General features: G+C 37.5%; 1 protein-coding gene across 7 annotated transcripts in view; it reads right to left on the bottom strand.

Moving 5' to 3' along the window:
• kaznb (kazrin, periplakin interacting protein b) overlaps positions 1 to 24,896 on the bottom strand; it is an 86,622-nt gene that overhangs the window by 10,594 nt on the left and 51,132 nt on the right. For 2 of the 7 annotated variants that reach the window (XR_014201867.1, XM_082155174.1), the window contains exons 2-7: positions 24,755 to 24,862; positions 9,471 to 9,662; positions 4,469 to 4,605; positions 3,924 to 4,094; positions 2,617 to 2,797; positions 2,373 to 2,534 (exon numbers count right to left, since the gene is read on the bottom strand). Coding sequence is in view for 5 of the 7 variants with exons in the window: in XM_082155174.1 (XP_082011300.1) it covers positions 2,373 to 2,534; positions 2,617 to 2,797; positions 3,924 to 4,094; positions 4,469 to 4,605; positions 9,471 to 9,662; positions 24,755 to 24,862 (951 nt within the window). In the remaining 2 variants the exon portion in view is untranslated. Of the gene's footprint in view, positions 1 to 2,372; positions 2,535 to 2,616; positions 2,798 to 3,923; positions 4,095 to 4,468; positions 4,606 to 9,470; positions 9,663 to 19,103; positions 19,254 to 21,724; positions 22,401 to 24,754; positions 24,863 to 24,896 lie in introns of those variants that run through there. The other 5 variants (XM_082155169.1, XM_082155172.1, XM_082155170.1 and 2 more) reach the window with 4 other exon arrangements.

Below are 24,896 nucleotides of genomic sequence, written 5' to 3'. Positions count from 1 at the left end.
GTACTCTCCAGTCCCTGCTGAAACCAATCTAGTTTGCTGGTTTAAGCTGGTCTAAGCTGGTTTCCCAGTCTGACAATCTGGACCCAAAACCCCTCTAAAACCAGCAAAGAGAGCAGCGTGACCAGGCTGGCAGACCAGCAAACCAGCATAGACTGGTTTAATTATTATAATTTTTTTACGAGCTAAAAAAAAAAAAAAAAGAGTTAATAAAAATGACAAAAATCTTCTAACACATATGGAGATCCCATATTAATTATTATAAAATGGATGGTTGGTCACTGGGCATTTTGGTACATCACGCATTAATGTTTAATGCTGTTTCTACCAGCTTTGTTATTGGTAACTAAAACTAAACCGAAAACTATTAAAAACTATTTCCGGCAATTTAAATGAAGCTGAAATAAAATATAAATAATTAGGGATGGCCCGATACCGATACTGGCATCGGGGATCGGGCCGATACTGTCCTCAAATACTCGTACTCGTACTCATAAAAATTCGCCGATACCACGCACCGATACCACGGTCCATTTTGCGAAACGAAACTGGCCGCCGCGAGTGCTTTGTCGAGGTGAACTGAGGCATAGACGCGCGAGCTGGTCGAGCACATGCCTTAGTTTAAACAGACGAGACATCAGTGGAAAGTTTGTTCAGTCGGATGTCAATGGCAACGAAATTAAACGAGGCATGTAGCTTTAGCTTATTATTAACGTTAACTGACGAGAGAGAGAGACAGAGAGAGAGCGAGCGAGAGAGCGAGCGCACTTCTGTTGAATGCTCTTGATTGCTGATCGTTCACTCAGCACATGTTATTTGGATGAAAACTAAATCGTATATGTAGCCTAAGTAAAGTAAAACATGAACTGTTACCTGACTGAAGTATAACGAGTGGTTCCCTACGTTATTACAGGACGTGTGCAGGTTAAGAAGTTTCATGAACGCAAACATCCGAAGCGCGCGCCCCACAAACCAGCGTCTCAGCGCGAATACTGAATTAAATTGTCTTTCACGTCTTGCGCTTGTACGGATGAATTCACACACAATGTAATAACGCCCGTCTTGGTGAGTATCCTATAGTAAACAAAGTCGGTTATATCTCAAATTAACGTAGCATGTTCAAGTGCGGTCTGTGCGTTCGGTCTTAAAGGGGCAGCAGTTTGATAAACCTGCTTCTGTGTTTTAATGCTAATCAAACAAAGGAGAAATAAATACTCACTGCTCTTGACTAAATAGGCTACCCTTTTCAACTTTAGAAAATATCCATCTATATATAATTCATACAGTAATGAATATGCTTTTTTCACATTTGATTACTTTATTCAAATTTCTGTACTGTTAGATACCCGAAAAACTCTAAAAACACTGTTTATTTCATTTGTAGCCTTTCTTTGTTCTATATTGTATATATTTGTCCTATTTGTAATTCGATTGTTTGTTTTTATTTTGTTACTGACTGCTTACTTGTTTTAAATTCACATTAATTAGGCTGCTAGTTTTTGTTGTAGTATCAAAATTGGATTAAATAATTGATATTTCACTGGTTTTGACAAACATTTGAACCGCTGACCCAGTCCTCAGCACTGAGCCCTGCTGAAGCAGCTCTAAATATGTGCTGTGCTATTAAATGAAAGATAAAATATGATAGAGCAATAGAATGAACAGTGACAGTAGGCTTACAGAAGCTCATACAATGCATTTTAGCAGGCTTAATTAAGCATGAAAATAACTGAAAGAAATATATATATTTGATGAACAAATTAAGCCAACTAATATGATTTATAATCTTTTGGTTTATCTACTAATACATTTAAAAATTACAAATGCAGTGAAAATTCAGGTATCGGTTACGGTATCGGTATCGGCGAGTACCAAAAATTACAGTATCGGTATCGGACTCGTTCTGCAAAAAGTGGTATCGGGACATCCCTATAAATAATAGATGAAAAACTAAAGCTTTAAAAACTTAAAAATGAAAATTAGTAATGTTGCCTTGTCAACTACTTGTACTTAGTAAATTTACTAAAGCTGAATTAAAGCTAAATAGACTAATTAAAAAAAGTACAAAACCTAATAAAAATGACAAAAGCACATAATTCAACTAAAACTGAATTCAACTAATTAACTAATTCAATATTTTTTATAAATAATCACAAAATAATGGTCTTTACAAGCCAAATGTGCAAAACAAACACATTCAGTTCAGTCTTGTGGAGCACGACTAATTCTTACAGGTACAAACTGTATCTTTTGATCTGCATGAACCACCATCAACACAAAACGTGCCCCTGAAGCCATGCTGATGAGCAGCGCAGGGACTGAATATTTGAGAAGAGTGAAGGTGGAGATAAAAGCAAGTTGGGAAGGCTGTTTACTTGGTCGGGGGTGCCAGGCAGCTCTTACATTGCAGAGGGAGTGAGTCCGGTGGCGGGGCGAGTTGATGTCGCTCGGGGTGGATGAGCGGTCGCCATCGGCAGCCGAGGCGTCGGAGATGACGGAGGGCTGGCGGGAGTGACAGGGGCTGATCCTCAAAGCAGCTGTGGAGACAGGAGACGGGCGGGTGAGCGGACTAAAGAAGACCTGTGGCGTATTTTTGCTTGCTGTTGTGTAGGCCTGTACCTTGCCTGTCAGCGGGGTGTGAATGGTACAGGGTCTGTTGACTCTGTCTGATTGCCGCAGTGAGGGGAAGGTCTGCTTGCATCACCCACTCCTGACTGCCGTTCACCACCGGCTCTGATGGCATCGCCACCGAGTGACGCTTTGGCACGTCTTTATTGAGAGTGGCCAGAGACTGCTTTGCCTGAGGTACAAAAACAACATCAGTTGTGATCACTATAGAACCTTTATACAGTTGGGTCTATAATTAAGAGGATCCAAAGTTAAAATACTTTGATTTTTATATTTCATTAAAAAAATTCATTACAACTGATATTATTAGTGTATCAATGTTAATTTGAACTCCACAAGTTCATGTAAAACCAGATGATCATGTTCTCCAGCTGTACAAATAAGTGTCACAATTTTGAGTCTGTTTAGTGACCTAAAAATACTTTACATACTTTATATAATTTTATAATTGATATAACTTATGCTATATATATATATATATATATATATATTTAGATTTTACTTATAGATTTTATTATTTATATATATGTGTGTATATATATATATATATATATATATATATATATATATATATATATATATATAATAACATATATTATTATAATATATATTATAATATATAATATATTATAAAAGTAATAACAGATATTATTTATTACTTAATATTCTAACTGTTCTAACATTATAAAAAAAAAAGTTTAATCACAAAAATCTTGGACCCCCCCCTGTACATCAATAAGGTTTACATTTTTTATCCATTACTCAGTATATAGATGTTAAAGGATATAAAACATCTTGCCCCTCAGATTGCTCAGGGGGAAAAACAGTGGATTTCAAAATCTCAGTGGGAGTGAAATCATTAGTATGCTTGAGATAATGTATGTGAATAGTGGTGAGGCACACAGGCACAACAGATTAGGCATATGAAGTGAGTAATGATGCTATTACTGCTCTGTTGACAGCCATGTGCCTCTTCATGGGGATCTTTGTGTGACTGCATGTGCCCATACATATGTTTGCACATTGTAATGCCAATCCAGCAAAATGTAAAATTGTATAATGCAGATCAGTTGGGGTTCCATGATCCATCTGTGGATCTTAACTGAATGTTGAGGCTGATATATCGGCAATCAGAGCCACTGAGAGGTAATTCAAGAGCCTCTAATGATAAGAGATGCAAACCGTCAAGAGGATGAGTTAAGACAAGATAAGAGGTGTGAGTGTTTATGGCATTGTGGGAAGTGGAAGTGGAAGTGTGCGTCTGCAAGAGAGAAAGATCAAGAGAGATGCTATCTCACCATGGTGAGCTCTGCCTCTAGCTCTTTGATTCTGTTCTCCTTCATGTCTATCTGGGAGCGCAGGACGCTGGCTTGTTCTGTGGCCTCTTTAGTCTGCCGGCGCAGGTCCCATTTCTCTCTCTCCAGCATGTCCTTCTCTTTGGCCAGAGTCTTTACCGCGTCCTCGCTCTCCTGTAGCACAGCAGTCAGCATCAGTCCGTAACACACATGTAAACACACACACACTCCTTTTCTTTCAGCTCAAAAAACTATCAGTTTGTAAGTGGATCTGTCAACATATTGTCAAATGTATCAAGAATGAAGTTCCTCCCTAAGTTTCCTCTAACACAAAATTTGTCTTTAAGATCATGTCAGCCAATGGTAAATGTATCACTGTTTTCAAATTTACAATTATCTAGTGCGACCCTGAACAAAAAGAGAAAAACGATTAAATAATTAGATAAAGTAAGGATTGGCAAGTTTCGTTTTTGAAAGATTGTTTCAGATGACACGCATTAAGCAAATTATAAGTGAACCGAAGTGTCAGTGGAGAATTTCATGCACACCTTTCTGTGCTGGTCATAATTTCGAATGAAGTCTCGGAGCTGCTCTTCTCGGCTCTCCAGTGTGGTGTAGAGCTGCTGCATCTGGTTCACCAGGTCAGCCTTTTCTGCCTTCAACCGCTTCCGATCACCCTTCATAGCTACACACAAACATACACAATCATATTCAGAAATGCAGCAATAATATTCACTTTTAGCACATTGTAAGTATATAAACAACCGAGTGCCTCCTACATCATAACATTCACATTTTAGCATTTGGACTTTTTGTACTGTGGCTGCAACACACACACACACACACACACACACACACACACACACACACACACACACACACACACACACACACACACACACACACACACACACACACACACACACACACACACACACACACACACACACACAAAGGCTTTGTGTCCTTGAATGACGCGTCTGCAGTTTGTGCTCTGACCCCTATCTGTCAGATAAGAGTTGTGGACATACAAAGTGATGGATTACCCTGTGCGTGTACAAAATAAACAGTCAAAATCCAGTGTCTTGTTAGGCATCTTTTGATGATTATTATTATTAGTGGCATAAATAAAGGACTGTGGTGTTGTAGTTAAAAATTGTGCCGTGTACTGCTCAAAACAGCCTCCAGGGGGCACCAGCCCCACTATAAACATCCCACACAGGGGAAAAAGACATGCGTGTTGTTAACATTAAACTAATGCATTTTGTTTAATTAGAGAGGAAATGTGAGGCGTAACACCTCATAACAATTCCATATCATTTATTAACATTTAATTTACAATCTAAAGCTTTCTGAGGTCTGCTGTCTTGTTGCTTGTAAAAAGTAAATCATTTATTTGACTTGAGGTAACTGTCTCGTTCCCCCTCAAACTGAAGGAGGCTCCTCATTCAACAGTCAAACCTGTTTTTCCACTATGATACGAGAGCCGTTGACATTCATGAGCACACATGCACCCAACCATCCATCACCTCTTTCTCTCTCCCCATCTCACTTTTCTCCAGAGGGGCCAAAAAGACTCAAATCTGATAAATGCTTTTGTTTGCTGAAAACTCAGCTTGACGCAGTTTGTCGCATGAGAAATATTTGTAATGGACTGGCAGGTTGCTCCAGTTCCTGTTTAGGTACTACAGGTGTTACATTACAAACTAAATGACTAAGTGTCAAGTAACACGGTTGACCTAGTGTAAAGTGTCACAATTTTGAGTGCAGCGTTTTCAATGTAGATCTCTTTTAAAAGTGTTCAAAAATGTTGATAACAATTTGATGTCATTTCTATCAATTACTTTGCCCAACATTTTCATATCTGAGTCATGTACAGACTGAAATATGACAAAAGAATAATCCATTTGACTGACTGAAGATATCTATTTTAAAAACATATGCCACACTTAATAAATGTAAAAATGTCATTTCGTTAGATTGCAAAAAATTAAACCAAATGCCACTTGTTTTTAAGAAAGACAGCACAACCATTTCATAAAAAGAGATTAAATGGAGAGCAAATGTAGAAGTCTCTTGCTTCTCATATTGTTCTTGAGAAAAATGCAAGATGTCTAGAGTGTCATCCTGTGTTTCCTTAAGCGATTCAGATGAGAGCTCAACAATGTCTTAAACTGATTGTCAAGATACCAAAGTCTGAGATCAAAAGAGATTTTAATATGAATATTAGCATTACAATTTCCGTAAACAAATTGTTTGTGCTATGCTGTTTATAGCTATTTACTCTTACTGTATGTTAGCAATTTTCTCATTTATGTCTGTTTTTATCTCTCCAAAGGAATTTAAAAGAAACATCTGAGAACTTCATTAAATCTAAGAAATACAAATATTCCTCTGAGACTGTATACACTATTGTTCGAAAGTTTGGGGTGGAAAAACAGTAATATTGTGAAAAATTATTACAGTAATGGTTTTCTATTTTTATGTGTTTTTAATATGTAATTTATTCCTGTGATGGCAAAGCTGAAGTTTCAGCATCATTACTCCAGTCTTCAGTGTCACATGATCCTTCAGAAATCATTTTAATCTGATTTGGTCTTTAATGTGACTTTTGATCAATTTAATGCATCTTTGTGGAATAAAGGAATTGTGGAATTTATTTAATAAAAAAAACAACAAAAAAAAACTTGCCAATGCCAACTATAACAATAAATTGGTCATCACTTTACAACTAAAACAAAAGAGTTACTTTGACACTTTTATGTCAGCGCATAACAGTTTACCACTGTTATAAACCACATTTCAAAAACCCTTCTTTCACACGTCTTCCTAAAAGCAGCCACAGTTCACACTGCAGGAACTCATTGATAAACACTTTTAAATTAATCACACTGTGCATCAACACTAACCATTTTTTCTAGCACTTACATCCTCTGTTTATACAAGTCCCTCAAATACACTAAAAAAGCACATTACACCCGAGATAAACAGATAGCTGATAAGATAAGATAAGTAACCTCTCTCTCTCTCTCTCTCTCTCTCTCTCTCTCTCTCATGTTGGGTTTCCATGTTTAAGGGGGACTTTCCATAGACATAATGATTTTTATACTGTACAAACTGTCAAGTATATTTGTATAGCGCTTTTCACAATACAGATTGTATCAAAGCAGCTTCACAGTATTAAATTAAAAACTGTATATTCGATCCCCTAACCCTACCCATCGAAGAAAACTTTCAGCGTTTTTACTTTTCAAAAAAAGATCTATGAGCTGTTTTCCTCATGAGGACTGAAAAATTTACCCACAAGATAAAAAATTACTGGCATTACTATCTTTGTGGGGACATTTGGTCCCCATAATGTAGGGAATACTAGGACAGACACACACACACACACACACACACACACACACACACAAAAATGTGTCTTACCGATCCAAAACTTTTGACCGGTTGTGTGTGTGTGTGTGTGTGTGTGTGTGTGTGTGTGTGTATATATATATATATATATATATATATATATATATATATATATATTGAGAAATCCCTCCACTGTATATACATATATATTGAGAAATGGCCATATATATATATATATATATTGAGAAATGGCCGACCACTGTGATCCATCCCTGTTACTGAAACAATGATTTTGGGTAAACTCAGGCAGTATTGATGTGTCTAGGGTGAACAGCACACAGGGGGGATTTCTCTGGTAATATATATATATATATATATGCAGTCAATCGATTACATTTTTTTATTAATCGGACTATTTTCTGTAATCACAATTAATCGCACCTAACATTAAAGATTTAAATATTTTTTTATATTGTAATAATTTCACATTTAATCTCCAAACTAATGTTGAAACAACATAAAGACAGAAGCCTATATTTTAAATATTTGTTTTTATACTGCTTTTTATACTGATCTTTTATCATCATACTGATGTCTCAGAAGTTTTTTTGTTCTCAATTTTAGCCATTCAGCATTACAGTATAATCAAAAGCTATCAATTGTAACATTTGTTAGGCTTTAAAACAACTTAATTTAAGTGAACTTGAAAATCTTCACAGAAACCCATTACACTAAATGTCACATTTACCCTATGCCCTACTAGCCTGACGTCGTCATACTCAGATTCTAGTCAGAATATGAGTCTGATACTGCTCCATTGAGCTTTGATTATGGGGCGTGTATCAACCAAACCAGGAAGGAAAATGCCTCTGCACTCAATTGGATAGACCTACAACCAATCAGAGCAACGGAGTAAGTGACGTATGTTTTTCATTCATGTTTCCGATCGACAAATGCCTTGATCGCGGTTCTCTGTTCCTCTTTTAAAATGAATGCGCTGTCGATATCTTCTATAACAGACGCGATGGCGGATTCTACACATAATGTTTTATAAACAAAGTTCGAGAGGAGCACGTTCAAATAATCAATCCAATCAACTTGTCATCAAACAATTGCCTTCTACGGTCTACCCTATCAGCATGAGAGGAAGCATATACTTATTCACTATGTCAACTCACCTAACATTCCTTGACAGTTTTCAGCATCCCTCCACTTACTCTCACGCCCGGAGCCTCTCCTCGGACAGCATGCCAAATATGCATTTATTCTATCTGACTTATTTGTAAGTGTGAACTCGTGAAATAACAATTCTCCAGCGAGAGTCATCTTTGTTGTAAACGAATTAAACCCAAGCGCTCGTTGGTGACGTGGATGATTACGTTACGTTGCTCATCTGTCCATCATCGTATAAAGCCCGCCCTGACAATTTGATTGGTCCGAACAATTTTTGTTCGGGCATAATAGCTCCTCAACGGAGCGAGTCCAGACCGAACTTCCCGACCTAAAAATGTTGTGGGCGGGGCTAAGTTCGGCTGGCATCCAGGCTAATGCCCTACAATATATCAGGGCTAAATTTTTTTATTTTGGCCCAGTTCAGGTTTTTACTTGCCCTGTCAAAACGCACAAAAAGTTTTTCAAGTTATTCAGTCAAGAGCAGTGAGTCATTTTCTCTTTTTCTTCTTTGATTATCCTTAATGATAGACAGTAGCAGGTCTGTCCGTTCTTTTTGCCTGTTCAAGTCGCTGTCTGAAGCGTCTTTCTGTGCGCACGAGTCGTGTGTGTGTCACAAAGACAGGAGATTTAGAGATCCGCACCAGTACTGCACTACGTTCTCTTTTGTGTATTATCGTGCTTGAATGGTTTAAAAAAGCATTTGCTTTTTGTGATCATACAATGTACCGCTAGCCAAAGGAGGATGAAAAAAAAAATGGATGCTGCATTAATTGTGTTAAATATTTTTAACGCGTTAAACTAAAAAAAAATTATTGCATGCTATATATATATACAAATAAAACACAATTGACTAGATGGTATTTGGCCGACCACTGTGATCCATCCCTGTTACTGAAACAATGATTTTGGGTAAACTCAGGCAGTATTGATGTGTCTAGGGAGGGTGAAGCGCTTGAACAGCACACAGGGGGGATTTCTCTGGTAATCCTGCAATATTGGCTTTGTGATTGGGGTTCAGACCTTGTAAGGCCTCCTTGGCACGTTCCAGCTCCTGCTCCTTCTCCCCCAACTGCACCTTGAGCTCGGCGGCGGACAGCGTGTCGGCCGAACAGCCGCCGTGCGAGTCCTCCAGGTCTTTACTCAACATGTCCTTCATCTGTCTGAGGAGGTGCACCTCCTCCTGTAACTGAGCCACCTCCTCCCTCAGCAACACTATAGAGACATGGAGAGAAAGAAATCACTTAGTAACAAGTAGCTCTCAGCAAGTAGTTGTAATGCTACATATTATTTTATATTTCTATGTGGCCAGCAGGCTAAGAGGAAACAGCATAATTATGACAAACAAAGAGTGGCTGTTAAGATATTTAATGTATTTACTCGCTCTTAAACAAAGCTATCTTTCATTCTTTTTAATCACAGAGAAGCAGACCACATAATAAAAAAGCGCCATTCAGATCTGGAGGGGGTGAGAGACGATTTCTGCGCCGTTTTCAAGACTCTTTCACAGAGTCAAGGGAGTTAGAGAACAGACACATTAGGAATGAGAGCGAAACCACAGCAACAAGAGCGAGACTCAGGCCCACTTAAAGCAAAACAGCAGCAATTGGCAATATATCAACAAATACACAAGCAAAACTGTTTAGGCATTGAGAGACAGGAGGCTGAGAGGACACAAATGTTACAGAGCCTCTTTTAATAAGCGGAAGAGTGGTGCCTACTTTGTTTTGAATAAAAAAAACAAAAAAAACATCCCATATCTCAACCCCGCACTGAGAGTGCCTATAAACCAGAGCAAAGCTGATTGAAGGACTTTCAAAAGCTCATGTGGCGACTTTCTGTTTTGTCCCACTAATGTGGCGGAAACATCATCGAGTCATGGAAGTAAGCTGAATTAACCGAGCTGCCAGTCAGGTGCGCTCTGCCTCTTCTGATACGCTCAGTAAGTGAATAAATTAAACGGAGGCCTTCGCTCAATGTACTCTGCATTACCAGGCAACAGCTGCAACATCAATCTTTTTCAGGGGAAACGAGGGAGCTTATCAAGTAATAGAATTCAATTAACTGTAAACTATAATGCACTAACACTGCAGCCTCGACAATAAAAGCCCAACTGGGATGAAATAAATCTACAGCACTTATCAAGAGCAATCAATACAATTAATGAGGTATTTTGCTTGGAGTGCAACATGGTAATGCAAAATACACCCTGCCATGCATGCCATATGTATTCATATATATATATATATATACACACATATATACTAATAATGAAAGTTGAATTAAATTTAAGGGTCTAAATACGAAATATTGATTTAACCTGCTAAATATATATTTAGCATATATGTAGTATTCTATTTAGTATACTGAATAATTATGTAATGTTTATTTAGTACAATCTGAGAAAATATTAATATATGCACATTTTCTGCCGTTTTTATGAAAGCAAATTTAAGACCTTTATAAGACCTTTTCAAGACTCAAACTGAAGGGAAATCAATACATCAGTATGTTCTCTAAATGTAAATGTCTAGGGTGGAACACAATGAGTTCTATTAGCAACATTTTGGCGTATTAAAACAAAACTATCAACAGATATCTATTACTTTTTAATTAATTTTACACATAAAAAGTACTTGAATCCCTCTGCTCCCAACCACTAGAATATGGAAATCTATTTTCCTGTACCTTCTGATCACACCGCAAAAAAAAGGGATGTTCTTCCTCAGTATGTTTGTCTAACGATTCTTATATCAAGATATATTTACTTGAGATGCAAAATATAAAGTCTTGATCATAAAATCATAAAACGAGTTTATGATTAAAACAAGAACAAATATCTGCCAATGGGCTCAGATAAATCAACTTAATCCAAAGGCAAGTTTTCATTACTCATTTACAGATATTTGTTCTTGTTTTAATCAAGACTTCATTTTACATTTGCATCTCAAGTAAATGGATCAAAGATGTTTAGATATTTGTACTGGAAAACAGGACAAAAATACTGAGGAAGATGCATGCAACATTTAATGCCATGACTTTATAAACTTTATGCTCTGATTTAAGACCTTTTTAAGACCTTAATTTGTGTAAGGGTGAATTAAGACTTTTTAAGACCCACAGAAACCCTGTATATATACTAAGAAATATATATATTTCACTTTTAAACACTTCCAACCTAATTTAATAGAGCAAATGAATGATCAAAGATGTAATTATTTTGAAAGTTGTATTAAATCTGGTGGTGCATCTGCATCCCGCCATGCGTGCAGTAACCGCTGGTACCTCACCTACACTTTAATGTGACATGACATCACTCGGTGAGAGCACTTCCAGATAAAACTGACAATTAATTCACTTCAACCAGCTAAGGCGCAGTCCGATAGCGGTGGATGTTTAAAAGCGATCCCACTCTTATGCCGTGAACGTGCGAGACAGAGAGGGGGCCGGCCGCGAGTCGAGATAGCACCAGGTGCTCGAGGCATTTCTTCAGCCTGCCGTTGACAAGGTGAGCGTCTGCAGCGCGACTGATAAGACAGAGACAGGGACAACCCATTGGTCAATGTCTGCACCCACCAGCAGGCACAGGCAAGACACTGGGTTTCAACATGGCACAGGAACCTTCCTTTTCCTGGAAAGTGTCATCTTTCATGCTGCCGCGTTGGAGCCCAAAGCCACTTATTCGTTTGTTTAACTTGGCAGAGACATATTTGGGGCAGTGGGTCCAGCTGTTGTCCCGCTCTGAGCTCCAGCACATACACAAAACTTTGGCTTATGACCAGGATTTGTATGAGAACTATGTGGTTTCGGCACTCAAGCAGCAGTTCAGCTGGTCTGTGCCAAACTCCTAAATGCAAAGTATGAATCATAAAATTACACAGAGTGTGTGATCCTCCATGTTAAGGCTCAGAATTTGTAGCAAACACACACCAGCGTCAGTCTATAAAAATGTTAAATTCATGGGATAAACAAAGGTTCTCAATAACAAACAACATACTAATCATTGAGTGAATCAACGCTGATCTCTGACATGCTGAAATACACAAACAAGACACTATTCAGTTCAGTTTTACATCATTCTTACAGTGTCCCCGAGATACAAACAAACCAGCAGATCATAACACTTCTTGAGGAAATATTAGGTTCAAAAACAAGTCAATATTGCATCAATGTTGGAAAAATGTCAGTTTAAAAACCAAAGCATGTTAAAATTACTTAATTACACTGCACCTTTTGACCAGAAATGACCATTGAAATTATTTTATAATTTTACCAGTATATTATCTTAAAGCTTCTGTTAATCAGTGTTGTTAAAGGGTTAGTTGACCCAAAAATGAAAATTCTGTCATTAATTACTCACCCTCATATCGTTCCGAACACATAAGCCTTTACATCATCTTCCGAACACAAATGAAGATCTTTTTGATGAAATCTGAGAGCTTTCTGTCCCTCCATTGACAGCTATGCAACTGACACTTTGGCACGTCAAAAAGTTCATAAAGAGATTGTAAAACTAATCCATATGAATTGAGTGGTTTAGTCTAAAATTGTCTGAAGAGACACGATGGCTTTATATGATAAACAGATTGAGTTTAGGCTTTTATTCACATGTAAACATTCACCAACCCACAAATCAGTTGTGGTAAATGGAAGCTCAAGCATGTTCGCTTGACTTGTGAACCAATGAGGATCATTCTCGTTTTACGCAGCACGTTTGAGCTTCCACAGGTTCGGTTGAGCTTCTGTTTATGTTCGCTGATCAATGTTTATATGTGAATAAAAGCCTAATTTCTGTTCATCATATATGTGATCGAGTCTCTTACTAAACTGCTCAATTAATATGGATTAGTTTTACAATCTCTATGAACTTTTTAGAGCAACAAAGTGTCCGCTGTCAATGGGAAACAGAAAGCTCTCAGATTTCATCAAAAATATCTTCATTTGTGTTCCGAAGATGAACTAAAGTCTTACTGGTTTGGAACATCACGAGGGAGAGTGATTAATGACAGAATTTTCATTTTTTGGGTGAACTAATGCTTTAACTAAAACTATAAAAAAATTATTTTTGGTCATTGAAATTTAAAGCACAGTTTACACAAATTTACACAAAATTACTAAAACCTAAAATTAAAAGTTAATTAATAAATACACTATATAATGTATTTCAGTATAGTCTATATAATATACTATATAATGGCACCATAATAAATTAGATCTTGCAGCAGTTGCATTTGTATAAAATGAGAGAGCATGAGTCCATGGTGTGATACGAGGGACAAAAGCCGGCTTTAGTTACCCAGATGAGAAGACTAATGTACAGCGCTGATATGGACGACAGAGAATATTAGGAAATATCTGACTGTTGGATAAATCAATTCAGAATCAAGTATTTCAGAGAGTATTTATGTAATAAAAATATATGAATTAATTATTAATCCAAGTATTATCTGGCATCCAAATGTATATATAATTATTCTGCTTTATTCAGGACCAAGTTGTAATACGAGTTCAGTCTATTTGAAGAGGCTGATGAGTCTTCCCTCATAGAGTTGCATGAAATCTCATCAGAACTTCATGAAAGGAGAGAGTGTATCTGAGTCTTCATGCTGTGAGAACTGAGGCTGATACACACAAAAGCAATCAGGCCCCTAATTCCCCAAAATGCAGTTCAATCGATTCACACTGACGTCATGTCTCCATCTCACTTATCATCTCAAAAGCCAAACTAACCACGAGGTTCAGCGTGTGGATAAATCAAAGCAAAACTGAGCCGTCAAAATATAGCTATGAATGAGTCTATATATAAAGCATTAAAAGCTACTAAACTTTATATTTGTAAAAGATTTTTTTAGAATTAATTTCTGCCAAGTCTGTTATTCAAACTTGAATCAAGCACCAAACCCTTGTTTAATTTTCATTCTATCACATTCATAAATATTTTAATAGGCTAGTAAAATCTCAATCACATTGATGGTGCTGTCTGGTGCCACATAAAATAATGACAGTAACCAGCTATATAAACTTGTAGCGGCAGCAATATTTTCTACTCCATGGATTGTCTTTATCTCTTTTTGGCCTGCGGTTCTGGAGTTCTGTGATAAACCATTTTGTAAAGGGCTAAACTCAAGAATGCATGTTTCAATGGATCTGTAGACAAGTTTTGATGTATAACCGTCTCCAAACAACCTGTACACACGCAACTGGGTCCTTAGGCAACTCAAAAAAAAGAGAAAACATCCTCAAAGTGAATTCATCACTGAAAATACAGCGGAAGAGGAAAAACTAAGCATTATTTGCAGCAGGGAAATCAATCCTTGAGTTGGTTCTCCAAAACCAAAGTGCATCTTTACATGTTTGAGTTTAATGAAGTTCTGGGGTCCCAATAGCACCAACAGACTTCTAACCCAGAGCAGAACACATAAGGTCAATGATGGAGAGGTTGCAGGTGTCTTCAGGCTCTGGCACGCTTTTCAATTCTAAAGGGATGGCTGGATCTATAGAACGAACCAGAAATGTAAGGCTCATTCTTTTTGCAATGCATTTTGCATGCAAACAACATAGTGAATAAAACTGAACGATCCACCATGGATTAAACATGAATCAACCAAGGATTTACAGTGACGGTAAACCCAAATAATCCATTAATAAAAAATGCAAAACATTTCCTCCAGACATGGGCACAGTGTCTGTGGCATTTTCCCACAATGCTTTCCCAAGCTAGCGTTGATGCTGGCTCTGATATGACCGTCTAAGGAGCTCTAAACCCTGAGGTTAAAATGGGTTGAGAGCCCATTTTGGGGGGAGTCTAGGACCATACAGCAGCATGGGACTCGTGGTGAGCTGCAGTGGTTTTAATCATTAACATGAGCGAACAGCATGTTGTGGAGAGTTCAAAAAACCTCTCGCTCTGAGCCTGTGTGAGTCAGAGAAGGTGAACTGATAAAACACAAAAGAGAATATCATTAAAGTGGATTATTCTGATTCTACCCAATTCAATCTTGTTCTTAAGGCTCTCTTTGATTTCTGCTTTTCCTTTGAGATATTTTGATCAATGCAAAGGAATGTTTCATCACATACTTTTCTTTTTGATCGCATATATTTTACATTTTGTGCTTAGGAGCACAAGTTCACAGCAAATACAGAAGCTGGGCAGTATGCGTCCCACGCATATATGAGAAGCAGCAATCTTTGAGGAGGTTTGTGTAACAGTTAGTGTAAATCTTTCTGAGGATATTACATGCTTTAAAACTTGTGGGAAATCTGCCTTAGATGTTACAGGTCAGTCTGTGAGGTTTTTTTGAATGGCCCTTTGTTCAATAGTTAAATACTGAAAAACAAGGCTGGAAAATGTATGTGATGAGAGTCACACACTCATGTACAATGAAAAAGATTCAGGGTCTTAACAACATGGTGTTCAATAGCTCGCACATGCATTAAGCAGGGTAACTATTGGCACATATATGTCCCCGCGGACCAATAACTGGCTTCTTAGCGAGCCGTTCGACTCTGATGATTATGAATATAATTGACAGGCACATAACATGATTCTGTGGGCTGCAGAAGGAGACCAGAGGTTGGTGCCTTGATGATAAGAGCCACTCTTCATCTGATGGATCACGCTGCTAATGCCTCTTAGGCTGAGAAGCACATTACAGAAGCACAAATCACGGCTCTCGTTTGTGGCTTGAGAGGAGAGCAGAGGTCGAGAGAGGTAGAGAGTGAGACTCTTATCCTGCTGTGATAGCAGTGAATCCAGCCACACAGGCTCCCTGATCTCCTGTCAATCACTCCTCTGGTGAAAACACACAATACATTTGAAAGGTTAATTAAATTAGCATTTCACATTATACTACACAACAGCCCTGTTGAAAAGACCAGCTTCTGTTGAATTTTGGATGTTTGTGTGGGTCAGGGCCAGTGTTCTTAACTAGCTTAACCAACAAGACTTCCTTGCAGAAATTTTCTGATTTTTTTTTTTGTTCCATGACAATTTGTATAAGATGGTAAAAAAAATATTTTTTTAAACTTTGTGTTTTCATATGCTCAAAGTTGTACAATATCATGATTTCACCATCTCATACAAATCATTTTTTAATATCTATTTTTGTAGGGGAATATATATTTTTGAAGAAACAGAGAAACAAAATAAACACATCAATAGTCAAAAACCAAGAAACATAAATGAAAAACTAATAAATTAATAATTAATTCACACAAGATGTATTCATCATTAATAATCATAATTTCTTTCATCTCATCAAACACCGAGTATTCAGTTGCCAGTTAGATAATTTCATAAGGAAATGCCAGCAAATTCATTACATTCACTGGTAGAATAACTTTACCAAATATTTCATTATTTTTGTTAATATCAAACTAAATGAATTAAAAGCAAACAAAACATATATTTTAAATATTTGTTTCCTTTGCATGAATTATCCAACATTTTACCTAACATTCATTCATGCTTAAGTGAAACATTTTAAAAGTGCTTAACACATCAAGATATTATTTACACTATTACACATACATTATTATTGGTAAATTCATTATGGATATTATTTGTACAATTGGTCTAATTTCTATCAAGCTATTAAAAAGCAAAAATAAAACAGTATATATAATATAACACACACACACACACACACACAACTTTGTTTTGTGGCCCTTCTAGTGTTTCCATCTCCCTAGTATTCCTCATTTGTAAGATGTTTTGAATAAGAACATCTGCTAAATTAATTAATGTAAATGGTATTGTAAACAGTGAGCCAAGCCATAACTGCAAAACACTGTCTCAGAAGAGAAGCTTGTCAGAAACAGTAAATATCAGCTTGATTTGGATTTGGATTGTTCCGTGGAACAACTGCCAAAAATGCTAAACGAGACTGTTACTAATACATCAAGTGAAATGCATAATTCTAAGACATTTTTATTAATCCGGATGAAATATTTGTGTACTCCACATAAAACCCCAACATGACCCAAATATGCTGCCCCATATAGGCAAAGAAAATCAACCTCAGCATTCTTTAAAGACCTACACAAGAGCTTATATCAAAAATAGCACCCACGTCAAATGACATTTCAAAATCGAGAGCTGTGATAGAAGTATTAAAATGGTAGGAGGTGTAGGCTGCTATACTACGATAAAGCTACATGTGCCAGTGCTAACATAAATTTATGAAAATGCATTACAAGACTCACGCAATGTAAAGAGATTGCCAGCACTTCCTTCTGTCAAGAAAATACAGCTGACTTGTGTGTAGCACACTTTTGAGAGTTAAAAGCACATGTATTGTTGGCATCTCTGCAGAATCGTATCAAATTTTGCATGTATGATGGCAAAAAGTGAGAAAACCTTCTGTGTGTGTGTGTGTGTGTGTGTGTGTGTGTGTGTGTGTGTGTGTGTTTCTACAGTCTTCTGTGTGGGGATATCTGAGGGTAACAGCTGTGCTGAATTAATTGCTCTGCGTTTAAATTGCAAGTAAGTTCAGCCTGCCCATGCCAACTGGAGATAGTGGTAATTGATTCACACTTTCATTAAGGACAGATTAGGCCATGCCAACGGATGGGCACCAAGTGCCTGACCAAAACACGCACATACATAAACACTCAACGTGATGTTCCCAAAACACTCCTGGTAATTCATCAGCTTTGGAGCTCACTACTAGCTAAAATAATAACAATGAAAAATCTAACAACACTTATTGTTAGAGTAGGTTTATCACTGAAATTGTTGCATACTATGTCTATGTCTACCCTTTAAAGAGCATTATGAAAAAAATGGCAACAGATTTTACTTCGGCAGTTTCTTTCAGTTTTTCCCACCCGCCTAAAACACTGTCTGTGGTTATGTTGACAACAAACACAGCTTTTTTAGATTTTCCATCACGGCCTTTAGCCACTACCTACAACGCTCTGGATCCTTCACTGGAAACCAAAAGTAACTCATTCCTGCTAAACGTTTACTCTTTGAATTCTTGCACCTGGGAACAATGCACGTCGACACCATTATGACTAATAGTTTGCTAAGAAGTATTTCCTACTAAAGCAGTATTTGACTCTGGTAAGCGTATTCATAGCAGACTGGTGGGAGTGGCTTTGGACAGCAACATACCCAGTGCATTATGGGTGTTAAAGATTTCCTGCCTATTTGTCAAAAGGCAAGACAACAGCCCTTTTTTAATCTGTTTTCTCTAGCCAGGTAGCACTGAATAAAAACAACAACAACAACTTTCTACTCTATAGGCAGCCATGTTTTATTGAAGGCCCATTTTGCCTGTGGTGAAGTACCCCTTTAAATTTGTAAAAAACGTATTGCAGCTTGGCTGCAAAAAAAAACAGATCATTCTAAACTTTCTGATGTCAAGATATTTACATGTGTCCGCACACATTTACATGCCCGTGACGCCCAATTCGTGTTTGAAAACTTGGCCTGTGAAGCAATAATGGATTGACTTCAAATATTCAAAACGCTGTTACTGTTGTTTTTGTTCACCTCCTACTCAAGCATATGCTTTCCTCTGATACTGGAATAAAACCACTTTGTTCTGTCATTTAGCTTGGCAGCAGCAAATCCTGTTGGACAGTTTTTTTTGACTGCACAATTTTGTTTTGGACGTATCATTTGCTCTGTTACGTAACACAAACACTTACGTGAAGTGTCTCTCTTCAAAATCCCTGTGGATTTGGCCGAGGTGATGGAATGCAGCATCTTGTAGTAGCTGTCGGCGTGGGTGCTCCAGACAGGGTTTTGGCTGCATGAAACTTGTCCGTGAGCTGTGGTGTGAACTTGTAGTTTGTACACTGGGGTGAAAGAGAAGGGCAGAGCTTGACAGAACCATCTGGCATCAGGGGCTTGGAGGGTCAAACTCATTATCTTCATCTATTTGGAGCGTAACCACTGGCACCAAGTAGATCAGTGAGCCGCAGAGGTCATACCAAGCCCTGTTGGCGCCGGTGGCACAACAGTCTCAAAATACCATTGGACTATGAGCACACACACAGACACTAGCAGGTACACCTGTCTGTGTGTCCACTTGTAAATGATGAAATAAACAGACAAATGCATTTCTGCATCAACAAAAATTGACAGAAATATATATAAAAAAAATCTAAATATTGTGATTTTTAAGTTTTACAATAGGTTCCAAAAAAAGTAATTAGAATTATCAAGAGTATCAAGTCAGATCTTCAAAGCTTCTCTGCTTTAATGTAAAATGTAAAAGTTGATTCATTTTTTGGAATCAGTTCAGTCATTTATTAATAATATTAATTTATAAAATTTATATAAATTAACATTTTTATATATTCAAATGTTTTACAAAAATACACTACCATTTGAAAGTTCTGTAAGATTTGTTATTCAGAAAGAATGCATTAAATTGATCAAGTGACAGTTAAGACGTTTATATTGTTAAAAAGATTTCTATTTCAAATAAATGCTGTTCTTTTGAACTTTCTATTCATCAAAGAATCATGTCCTTTTGATCAAATATATGCAAGCTTGGTGAGCATGAGAGACTTCTTTAAAAAAATTAATAATAATATTTACAACCCTATAGTTATAAATACATGCTATAAAGTCCATTTCAGTGCAAATACTTAAATATACTGAATATCACCAGGTATGTCTCTGCTGTATTGTCCAGCCCTACCATAGATACAAAAACCATACACAGACACAACAATTGTGTATGCTAGCATGTTTGCTCTTAACAACAGATCAGCACCAATGTACTCGTCTAATGTTAGCTGATCTCAAAGAGCAACGGTGGAAGCGTCCTGAGGCGAGGTTAAGGAAGAACGAAATAACAAAATTCAATCATTCATTCAAAAACAATACTACCCTACTGTAAAGACTTTCAAAGGCCCAAGCTGCACTGTCATTCCATCAAGATCAAACACTTAGATTCCAATGAATCAGATAATAAAACAAGCATTCAAAAGCACGCAGCTGAGCAGCTTTTGATGAAACCTGACTTCATAAGACACCTCACACATTAATCACCTATATAATTATCTTCATGAGCGTATTCAAACTATGTGCACTATGATGCAGTGTAATGTTGTGTAAGCAACTGTATGCATGGTTTGCATTCCTCCTGTTTTGCCAATGGCAACTATCCAAGTGCCTAAATATGATCCATAAGTTCCTGCTGAGTCTGTTGTTAGACTTTGAATAAGGAGTGTAAAGATCAGTCTCACAGTGTTGATTTAGCGGGGTGTGGAGAAGACACAGGTATTATTACTATCCACTATAGACGTACAAACAGCGGCTGATTCCAGATCAGCTTTAATGGTTTTGTGAGTAAACCAATGAGAGAGGATTGTAAAGATTTTAAAATGTCACAACAGACTGAAACCAGAGATTACAAAAAGCTTGGGAAATGGCCATAAAATGTTTCCACTTTGACAATAAAAGTTAATAAAAAAAAAGAGATAATGAAATGTTTTTCTTTTAATTTCGACGTTTTTACAACATATCACGGAAACATTTCACACGATCACTCTGATCATTTTCATACATTCAAAGCAGATTATTGTGAAAGATTATGGGTCTGATTAAGGGATGCGTTGCACATATATTCCCACATAAACAGAGAGAATGATGCTACTTTATGATCGCAATCTCATATGCTCTCACAAACAACATATGTGTCACTAACGTAATTACAGCTGATTGCTGGGTAAGAGCTACACGTCACACATGGTAAATCATAGTATTACTCAAGATTACATGAAATTAAAGACAACCACATGCTTTGTTTGTATGTCCTTGACTCATCAAATAGTCCAAAAGGGGGTCATCTATCAAAGTAGAAAAGGTTAAATCGGCAGTATGGGATATAGGTCACTTTTTTGAATTATGTTCCCCATCAGTAAGTCCATAATGACACAAAACCTGAAATATTCTCTTTTTAAATTTCTATTATAACCTACTATATTTCTTCAAAAAGGAACTGAATCTGTTCACTCAAATCATAAGTCTTTTAACCTTCTAGCAGCCATAATATTAGAATTTTAAGTCACAGTTTTCATCTTAAACAGTAGCTAGAACAAAGCAAAATCTTTCCAAAGAACCTCCTGGTTGGGAATCACTGTTACAGGTCATCCAATATCCTACATGTGTCCCAACACTTGCTGACACACGTGACAAGCCCCTGTGCATCGTAACACATACAGATTTACATGCCTGGTCAGCTGGTTATATGATTCAGTGGTGCGTAACTGCTCTAGTTTCCATCTTGAGCTCTCGTACACACACAAACACTCACCTGGTCTGCCCTCCTCTCTTTCAGATCTCATAACTCCCGCAGTGCCGGCTCCGGCAGGCTCCACTTTCAGCGCCGGTGCTTTTTCTCATAGCAAGAAAACTCAACTAAACCTCCCGCACACACACAGGTACACTGTTCACTCCAACCACAGTCCGCGCGCTCCTCCCTGACAGGTTACTAGGGAGGGGTTCCCGAGTGAGTATAAACAAGTTTGAGCCGCCTTCCTCTGTAGAGCCCGTATACCAGTTATGGGAGTTTCTCTAGGGCGTTTTCTGAAGTTCCCCACCCCCTCTACACTCTTCCTATACTCACACACACACTCCTCTCGGCCTAAAAGGTGCAGAGAGTTCAAAAAGGGAATGACACTGCTTTTCCCAGCCTTGTAAGAACAGGCGCATTCATAGGACAGGGGGAGGAGACAAATAGCTTTTCTGATCAGGTGAGAGGGCAGGTGAGTCTCTCTTCAGCGGCCCTGCAGCTCCATCTAATGGTGGAAACAAGACACAGATAGACTGCTCTCTGTTCTCTAATGTTAAAGGAACAGTTCGCCCAAAATTTAAATTCTGTCATCATTTACTAGTTCAAACCGGTATGAATTTTATATTTACACGGAACACAAAAAGAGAAGATTAGCAGCATGAATGCTGCTATTTGTCATTCAATGAAAGTGAATGGGGACTAAATCTGTCGGGGCACCACAAATCATAAGCGTTAGCTACTATACTATAGTATAACATACTATACTAAACAAGTTATGCTTTTTTTTTTTTTTTTTTTTTTTTGGAGCATTCACTTTATTACAATTAACAAACCTAATAGATCAAACTGACAGTAAGAACGACAAAATAAAATAAAATAAACCATATGGACTACTTTTTGATCCTTTTATGATGGTCACTTTTTTTTCTTTACTTAAAAAAAGAATCCAGGAAATGTCCTGGATTAGGACTGCTAAAGTTTTATTTCAAAAATAGCTGAAAATTCAAATTAAATAAAATTAAATACTTTTCTGGTCCTTTTCTGGTGCTTTTTAGTCATTTACAGAGCTGTTCACTTTTATTGTATAGGAAAGAGGATTCAGGACATTCTGCTTCAGTTCTCCTTTCATGGAAAAAATACTTGTGTTATTATTGGATGTTTGCAACACAGAAATAGCAATACCGTGTAGCTAAAAACACTGTTTGTGAAGCTGACACCCCACACCGTTTCCGCAATCCATGATTTTTTTCCATCCACATCCCATAATTCCTTGCAGCGGACTTCATGCAGGGATCTGTGGGACGTATTGTCAGATAAAGGTCTGGATGAGTGTCCCCTGTCTCATAGAGCTAATGGAGTCACCGGCAGATAGGGGCCCACTCTCTGTCACAGTGCACAGGCTTCAACCTACAGCTGAGTGGCAGTCTCACACACAGCCGGGCAAGAGGACTCAAGGACTCTTAGGGTCTTAACACTGACTCATCTCTCCTTTTATCACTCTCTCTTAAAGACCAGAATGCTGGTGCTGAGTTCAGAGTGCCTGCTGGGGAAAGAATTACCAATTTTTACACAAACAACTCAATGTGATACTATAAAGCATATGCTGTTTGTGTAATGAATGAGTGACTGCCTTAATATATAACACAGGATGTGCCCAAGTTTGTTGCGTGTTGATTAAATGTCCATCAGGGAAAGCTCAACCACTGAATCTTTCTCTCAAGTTGTTGTGTTGCACATAAGTGAGCTTGTATGAGCACACGAGGCTGAAAGTAATGAATTTAGTACATTAAAGGAGCTCTAATATGGCTGCCTGCTTCCTTTTATTTCTCAGCTGCATAGATACAGTTGCCTGGCACACCGAGCGTTATCTTTCAAAACAATTTAAGGCTCGGCTGGGAGTAATGAAGTACTGACAGCAAGCACAACATCAATAATGCTTTTCACACAGGGTGAAACGAGCAACACAAGGGAAAAGAATAGAAACAGAAAAAAAGAAAAAAATCCGAAGAGAAAGAGAAAGAGAAAGAATAAGATAGAATGGAACAGCTCTTACCAAAAACCTGTGACAGTACCATGTTATAGCATTGGCTATTCTAATGGCTATCATTAGAAAATACCATGATACTTTGATATATACCATGTCATTGTTGGTACTGTATATGTCCAGATTTAATGCCAATATAAACATAATACTGTAATTAAACATACATAAAAACAGCTAAGCAGCAGGCAATGTCATCGGCCAGTTATCTATTTATTAATATAAACAGAAATGAACAGAACAGCAAAACAAAATAGAAAAAAAGAACAGAAATGAACAAAACTGCAATGAACATAGTAGAACAAACAGAATAAAAGAGAATAAAAGAAATGTCCATAAAAGAACAGAATAAAATAAAACAGAATAGACTGTACATACTAATACAAATTAGTATGTATATTACTAGTATAAAGCACATACGAACCCATGCTGCGGGTGCTTGCAATATATTAGCATTCAGAGTTTGCCATCAGCCCGAGTGAAGTCGAAAATTATTCCTGCTACTGGTTAAAATGAAGACCCTCTATCATCCTAAGAGGGTAGTTTGGCTTCTTTGTGATGCTGGCTTTGATAAAGACATAAAGATTATGATTTAGGAGGACAGCACTCCGGAGGAAAGGCAATAGAGAGTAACAGGCGTCATTATGTGTGGAAAATGGGATGTCTAGAATAAGACTTAGAGATTCTGTTCAATTTCCAGTTTAATCAATACACTTCATAATGACGCCTCCCCACAGCGGGTGACATTATACGAATCAGACAAAGCTTTTTTGTTTTCTTACAAGATGACTCTCTCGCAATTTGTAGAAGTGCGTTTCTTTAGTCGCATACGCTTTGCTCCTCGCAAACACATGAGCGGGGAGAGGCTGAAAATCCACAGGACAATGGTTTTGTTTTATTGCCATTCAGCATTGTGATGAATTACCCAAACTCCGCATGTTCATAGCCTGTGGAAAATTACTACTAGGCATGATCGCAATATTGTGCTTATGCATATTTGGTCATCTTACCCTTGTCAAGTGAAGAATCTGGAGTGCCGAAGTCCATCAAGCTCGACATGCCTGTCTGGAAAGTGAGATCAGAAACCAGTGCCTTCTGCCGGTGGTGGACTGAAGGCTCTGCAAGACAGAAAGACAAAAGATGTGAGCTTGT

This window comes from Leuciscus leuciscus (genome assembly GCF_965113295.1).
Source record: "Leuciscus leuciscus genome assembly, chromosome: 23".
Taxonomy (NCBI): Eukaryota; Metazoa; Chordata; class Actinopteri; order Cypriniformes; family Leuciscidae; genus Leuciscus; species Leuciscus leuciscus.
The sequence above is the reverse complement of the archived record's forward strand: the minus strand, read 5'-3'. Positions and strand labels throughout refer to the sequence as shown.